This window comes from Homarus americanus, unplaced genomic scaffold, assembly GCF_018991925.1.
Source record: "Homarus americanus isolate GMGI-L3 unplaced genomic scaffold, GMGI_Hamer_2.0 scaffold1026, whole genome shotgun sequence".
NCBI lineage: Eukaryota > Metazoa > Arthropoda > Malacostraca > Decapoda > Nephropidae > Homarus > Homarus americanus.
Genome location: NW_024728803.1, coordinates 1 through 7,445, shown reverse-complemented (window position 1 = coordinate 7,445; position 7,445 = coordinate 1). Strand labels below are relative to the sequence as shown.

The 7,445-nt window shown below is 35.1% G+C and overlaps 1 protein-coding gene and 1 long non-coding RNA gene across 3 annotated transcripts; one reads left to right on the top strand and one right to left on the bottom strand.

Annotated features, from left to right (window-relative positions):
• The first annotated feature begins 1,787 nt into the window (after positions 1-1,787).
• On the top strand, positions 1,788-3,017 carry LOC121866232. The gene is made up of 2 exons (XR_006088944.1): positions 1,788-2,137; positions 2,437-3,017. It is a non-coding gene; the product is annotated as an uncharacterized LOC121866232 (long non-coding RNA).
• A 509-nt stretch (positions 3,018-3,526) lies between these two features.
• Positions 3,527-6,883, bottom strand: LOC121866231 (nuclear apoptosis-inducing factor 1-like). Of its 2 annotated transcripts, XM_042365844.1 has the most exons (3): positions 6,580-6,883; positions 5,182-5,301; positions 3,527-4,724 (listed from the first exon to the last, which is right to left on the bottom strand). In XM_042365844.1, the coding sequence occupies exons 1-3, from the start codon at positions 6,863-6,865 to the stop codon at positions 4,228-4,230; spliced, it is 903 nt and encodes a 300-aa protein (XP_042221778.1). In that variant the 5' UTR covers positions 6,866-6,883; the 3' UTR covers positions 3,527-4,227. The 2 variants fall into 2 exon arrangements, with proteins under 2 accessions (XP_042221778.1, XP_042221779.1); XM_042365845.1 differs by lacking the exon at positions 5,182-5,301.
• Positions 6,884-7,445: the final 562 nt, after the last annotated feature.

The window sequence follows — 7,445 nt, the reverse complement described above, 5'->3', positions numbered from 1 at the left end:
CCAACAATTGAGATAGATAAAGCACATAGAGGCATTAATAGTGTTATTTTTGTTTTCGTCTTAAGATAAATATTTAAAGTGATTGTTCTGGGTAAGAAGTAGTAATGATATATATGTTTCATAGATGGCGCTCATAACTTAACTTCAATGGCAAGGAAAATATATAATGGAAGCCACTCGAAATCGAGAATGGCCGGCCCAAGGGCCTCCTAGGCGTGAATTTGTTAAGGTGTAGAAGCTGTAGCCAACACAACAACCACACCCTAAGTTAACGAGCTGCATGACACAGTGTCACGGAATAGTCCGAGAAGACTGGACAGCTCGCCAACTGCACTGGCTAACCATTACCCCGAATACGATCCGCAAATCGATAAATATCCAGGGGCCGGATACTCAAAAAAATTTATGGGACTGTATGTCGTTGTGTACCCGTAACTGAACTCACAGTCTCAGATTGGCATACTTAAAACACAGATGGTATACTCAAAACAAATATTTGACATCGAACTCCGTAAGTTAACGCAAGTAACTTACACCAGCTCCCGAGATTGTGTAACACTCTCAACCCGGATGTAGTAGTGACTAATTCCCGATTGTATAAAAAATAATAATAATATATGTTTTAATAATGCTTGTTAGACTTGTTTTATCATAGAATAACGAAGAAAATGTTTTGTACATAAACATACTGAAATATAATATTTCACTTTCTCTTTTTTGTTGCCATAATAAGCGGCTTGAGTGTTTGTGTTTGTCTCAGTTTGGAAGAGACGCATCTTTTGTCTTCTTACACATTATAAAGTATTTCTTACCAAAACAGGTTTGTATTGCTCACACTTAGGGTAAAAATATGTTTTATGACTGAGTAAACTTGCAGATAGAACTTATTAATGTTGTATAGCCGTAAATATCCCTCAGTAATGAAAGCCAAATATGAGGTCAAGTGAACATTCCTGCCAAGACTTCGCCTTGTTTTTCTAATATTCAACCAATAGCCTTAGCCTATTTTCTTATATATATGGCTTATGATAACATGAAAGGCTATAAATCTCCATAGGCTAGCCAAAATTAAATGATATTAGGTGTAAAATATGGATTGCAATTAACTTGATTAATAGGGGCCTATATAACTGCTTTTTCAGTCTTAGGCAAATAAATGTTTAAACGTGGGGCCTACTTAATTTAGTTAGAACATGGGGATTATTTAATTAAGAAATTATACTAATAGGGTATAGGTTAGATAGATAGGTTTGGTTATGTTATGTTATGGTATGGTATTTTAGGTTAGAGAATGTGTACATGGTTTTTTGGTGAGTGTCAGGCCGTCAGTGAGACACTTAGTCTAACAGCTACCTTAGGCCTAGTTCCAGACTTCCTTGGACATTATCATAGGTAGAGTATTAATTTAAGAAAATTTACGGCTAATCCGATATATTTTCAGGTTTTAAATTGTTGTTTTTTGTATGAACTTGAAGACAATTCAGACCAAATGTTACCAACATTGAAAGGAAAACACCAGGGTCTAGGCTAACTGAGTAATTTAAGAGAAGTGATTTGTCATTTAGGTTAGGCAAGGCTATGCTATCAATAACCAATTTATTTGAATTTGCCCAGAATAAGGCTATCTTAGTATAGCTTATGTGTCTTGTCACAGGCCAACATTATGCAAGGGATTATTTACCTAAATTCTAGTGGGGTAAAACACCAAATACTATGAGATCTCTGTTAGCCAGATCAATTGGTGAAGAGCACTACCGTGAATGAATGAGTGTTTTCCTGTTAACGAGACAGTTATCACAAATCAAGAAAATATCCCTCATCCCCAGAATGTTTATGGTAATGGAAAAATTTTCTCGGTAGTTCCTGCAATTGCCCATTACATCATCTCTCGAACCCAGAAATATATCCACCATCTCCGGAATTTTCTCGGTTATCTGGGAAACTTTCCTCATAGTTTTCAGGAAAATGTGCCTCTCTGAAAGTCATTTACCTAAGCCGTAAGTTTCCTGCAAAATCATGCTTTGGGAATTAATTTTAGATAAAATGTCAATTACGGCTTTCAGAAAGTTCGGGGTTTCAAGGATTCCGGCTAACGGAGAAGGCTGCTGTTCCTACCAGAAATCAGTTTCAAATGCGAGTATGTGACAGACTTTGAGGCAAGAGGATGTCTTTTAAATGCTTTTAACACCCTTATTTACTTTCATAATGAACAATTTCTTTCAATTTTAAATGAATACAGAGATTTTAACACGTTGTGCATTTTTCAGTATTTTACCCCTAAGAGCCAGGCAAAACCTTAAGGCCGTAATTTTTGTTTTTCACAGGCATAACCCTTCTATTCTAGGCCTAATGATAAAACTTTGAATTAGTTAGTATCAACATAAAAACAATACTGTAACAAACTTCTAAACCATTGCAGAATTTTTTGTCCTGCAGATTGATCCTGTAACACTTGGACCTCATTTTCCAGTTACCCTGCAATGGATCTTGTTGTAGCTTATCTGCATGATCGAGCTTTACGACGTGAACGAAGGTATCGGGACCCTTTGGATCCCATAAATATAAGCGATGAAAATCTAATTAGATATAGGTTTCCTCGATGTGAAATTCTAAGACTGTGTGAAGAGTTAGATCCATTTTTAAGGCGTAGAACGAGAAGATCTCATGCTGATTCCATACACACGCAAGTGTTAGTTGCCTTAAGATTTTATGCCAGTGGAACCTTTCAACATGTAGTTGGTGATACAGTTGGTCTTACCCAAGCTAGTGTCAGTAGAATTATTAGAGATGTCACTTCAATACGATCCTTCCAAATGTGGCAAAATTGTAAATGCATGTTTCCTTCTTCACAATTATTGTGTAATGAGAAGGGTACCACTTCCCCACGACATGGTCGACGATGATGGAGAGATTGACAATCCAGCTGAAGCTGTAGCAGGGACAGGCCAAGCAGTCCGAGCCAATATAGTCCGTAATTGGTTTACTTGATGAATTAAAATCAAATATCAATTCACCAACACAATTTTCCTCTATGTTTAAATAGTATTTTTTAGTGCAGTATAGAGGTAATGCGAATAAAGCGTACATTGATTTAACTTTTATTTTCAATATACTGTACATAATAAAATAAACTTCTTTATAGAAATTAAATGGCTTTCTTTTACCTTAATAATATATGTACTATATCCTTGAGCAAATTTGATTCCAATACAGTATACTTTTAATAATACTAAATACCAAAGGCACTAAAGTTTGTGAAACAAAAAATCCTTATATAAAACATATTTGAGAAATTGAAACAATAAAAAAATATTGCTACTGTTTGCATCTTAAACTACACAATTTGACATGGGTCACCACATCGTTGTGAAATAATAATACAACTACTGTTATTTGTTGCCATTTTTAGATTTACGAATGGAATACAGTATAATTTTCATATGTCTAGAATTACCTGCATCAATACCCGTAAATTAAAAGAAACTTATAACCCAATACTGTACTACTATAAGTAATAAAGAAATACTCTTTGCTTGTTAAGCTATAAAATGTAACATGAGACAGCACATCCTTATGAAAGAACCAATGCAACAACTTGCTCTTTGGAGACTAATGTGTGTTAAATAGCAGCGATTACAGTAGGCTGTTGGTGAATTTGCACCATTATTTCTGTTTCAACCTACTTGAATCATACTTCGCAAACTACAAACTAATAAATAAAACTCGTTGAACTGGAAATTGACTACGTCTTACAAAATAAAGGAACCTTTAAAAAATAAAAATAAGTACATGAGCCTGTTTTCAAACATATAATTTTGAGTGTGGTAGGAACTTTTACCCAAAACCTGGGTAAACATTACCCGTAGTAGCACTGCAACCCATGTTATTAGTTGACAAATGTGTGTCTTTCACTTAACTTCGTGATTTTAATGAAGTTATGGAGAGCTAAATATTCCTGTTACATTTTCATGACTAGTATAGGCTGCAAGTGAAAGTTACACAATTTTTTAACATGCCGTCTTCCTTCATAACAATCACTGAAAGGAAAATTTACAATAAATGTTTGATGACTTTTCAACTACGCTATTATCACATTTACCAAAAGTAAAGGACTTACCTAAGTAAACAACTACATATACACATACCATAAACACAGCATCATTGGATAGGATTTTCGACTGCATTACTTTTGCAATGCATAGCATTGCAGATGCAATGCACTCGGTGTTAGCTACAAGCTGTAAAAAAACTGTCCCTCATTTGTGTTTGAACACGAAGCATCTCTCGAAGAAGATCTTCATCTTTTCGGGCAGAAGAGGTTCGTGGCCTCCTGCCACTTCTGATCGTACTTGGCATTGGAGATGAACCCAGTTCATCAGTGTAATCACCAGTTACAGTTGACCTAACAGCTGTGGCAGAAGGGGTACTAGACCTACTTCGCTGTTCCGTGGTAGCAGCAATAGGTTGACGAGTATTGCTTGAACTACATGTTTCTACCTCATATGTTCCGGATGATGAAAATCCAGGAATGTTTGTAGGTGCTGAAGTTTCAGGTTCTAAATGCACAATGGGTACTGTGATATCATGTTCCTGTATATCCTCATTCAGAATGAGGGTTATAGAATCATCTTTCTCTTGAACGAGCCGAAACATAAATTCCTCTCGGAAACAACTAGCTGTAAACCTAGCTCCTGAGGGTCCGGGGGTTGGTTCTCTTTCTTCTTCTGGAAAGAAATGTAGTATAATAGGTTGATTGAAGTCTATGTTAAGAGTATAATTAAAATATTACACTGTATTTCCAAATATACAAAAGCTTTTAGGAAAAATAATGGTTTGAAAAATAGTGTTGACCATCTAAATATATTTGTTTAAAATATTTTTAAATCTAAATATCAACTAGGCGTTAAATTTCTTATATTTGCACTTCTCAATTTTGTCCATTAACATACGAGTTATAACAACATTTAATATATAACTTAGGGAAGCAATAAACAAGCTAGAAATGAAACCAACTTACTAGTGTTGTTATTTTTCAAAATTATATAAAAAATCAGTATAGTGTACAGTATTTCCAAATCAAGATGTGAAAAAATGTCTCCAAAAGTTTTTTTTTTAAATAAAAACAAGGACAGAAAAGAAAAAATATATCAGAGGGTTGGAAAAGTATTTTGACTGAATTACCATTAATAGGTTCTTCACTTTCAACATCCCCTGGAATCCCATGCATAGAGGCTGGATCTAATAGTTGAAGAATTGCTTCTTCAATTGCAGTGTATGTAATTTCAATTTGGGGGCCGCCACCTTGAAGAGAAAGAATAAATAATAACTGTCTTACTGTGAGCTGTGGTTACATACACTATACGCTAACTATGTTATATTTGGCAGAAATCATAGTTACAAAGGAATCTACTGAAATAGTTCCAAACATTATAACCTAACCTATCATTGTAGCTGTAGCCACAAAAATTCTCCTTTATCTATGTCAAAAGTTAATTAGATTTAAGGTAACAAACAATAAATGGTAAAATAAGTCAAAAAAAATAGTAGCAGCCAGAAATTTTTCAACCTGTATTAGTTGTAAACTCATAAGATAGAACATCCTTGCCTATAAGCCTAACAAAGTAAAATTTACATATTAATGTAGACCAAATATGAATATAAATCTATTGATGAATGAAAATTAACGACATAAAAAAAGGAATTCTATGGCAACTTATACATTATGACCTTCATTACCGTCGGAAATAACGTAATTATTAATATGTAGTTTATAACAGTAACCAAACCTACCTAACCTAGCTTCCTTTACCAACGGGAGGCCTCCGCCGCCCTGCCACACAAACTCATATTAACTATCTCTGTTCCACGTCAGTTGCGACACAATGACAAGTGTGTCTTAAAATTGTGTAAACTTTATGATAGGTATAATAAGAAAATCCAAAAGTTGTGGGGAAATTATTAACAGTAGTACAGACTTCCCTGACTACCGGGTGGGAAGATATTGGAAGCATAATGTGTTGTCTAATGGTAGACCCTGCTGCCATATGGCATCACGAAAATTAAGAGCAAGTCCAAGGTTGCTGATCAAAATGTGCCATTTACACACAATTGCAGGGTCGCAATTGTTTCTCGTAATATCGACAACACAACATACATACTGTATATTGATTCTCACTTTTTGTGTTTTCATTTCGGTATTTATGGTTATTTATTATTAATAATATTATTAATAGAGTTATTTTTATTAATAGTACTAAAGAATTATTATTACAGGCCCCGACGTGGGTCAGTGACTGTGCCTGGGTTGGTTAATCCACGTAAAAAAAAAAAAAAAAATTTAGGTTGAACGGTAAAGTTTTTACTATTTACTCACACGGAAAACTTCGAAGAACGATGTTTCTTTTAATGAATGTGCTCATATAAGGAAAATATGTGTATTCATTCACGATGGAGAGCCACCACACTACTTACTTCCTTGAGTTTACAAACACGTAAAATCGTACCAAGCCTCAGAAAAACCATAGTTAAGTTTGTTTCATATTGTCAATCAATAACCACGCTAACAATATTATGACTTACCTGTTCCACCAGCATATTTCTTATCTTGTGCTGCTTTTTTCTTAACGCTAACACGAAGATCAGAAAACTTCCGCCGAATTTCAGTAACATTGCGGGTGACTCTACCAACAGCATTCACCGCATTTAACACTTCACCCCAGGCATGGTTTTTGAGTTGAAGTGTACATCTAGTTGAGTCCAACTTCCCTAAAATCATTTCTTTTCGTTTGGCTACCTCAGTCACAAGAGCGTATACTTCAGCCTCACTGAAATTAGGCCGTCTCTTCTTGGCTGGTGGTCCTTCCATGTTTACACAATAATATTACGTGCGTCGCTCTCAGCTGATTTCACCTTCTCTTGTGATTGGTTGATGATTTTGTTAACTGAGCGTTGATTGGCCAACGAGCATCTGCACTGACATCTACCGTCCGACAAGAGAACTTAATTTACAGGGTAAACACTAGAGTTATGAGAACTTATGGTAGTCTTACGGAACCATAATTAAATTTTGAGTATGCTAAATTTATGGTACTGTAAGGCTTCCACAATATATGGTACTGTATCATGCTGAAAAACGTAACTTTTGAGGTGTTTTGAGTATCCGGCCCCTTGACATTAGGTTATGCAGCTGGCAGCTTAAACACCTTAAACAAATTCACGTCTAGGTGGCCCTAGGGCCGGCCATCCTCGTTGCACGAGGAGCAACCATTATTTATTAATACCCCCCACATTTTTTTTTCTTTTGCATCTAATGTTAAGTATTTTTTTTTTGCTGGTTTTGGTTGTTTCCTGAATAATAAATAACATCTCTTATGTCGAAATGAAATATCACACCAATCCTGTTCTTAAAAACCAAGCACTTTAACCATATAATTACATCATATAGC

Coding starts and splice junctions, on each gene's coding strand:
- LOC121866231 (XM_042365844.1), bottom strand. CDS start 6,865: ATGGAAGGACCACCAGCCAAGAAGAGACGGCCTAATTTCAGTGAGGCT. Junction 5,302..6,579: donor GAAATATGCTGGTGGAACAG/GTAAGTCATAAT, acceptor TTTCTCTTCAAG/GTGGCGGCCCCCAAATTGAA. Junction 4,725..5,181: donor AAGTGAAGAACCTATTAATG/GTAATTCAGTCA, acceptor ATTTCTTTCCAG/AAGAAGAAAGAGAACCAACC.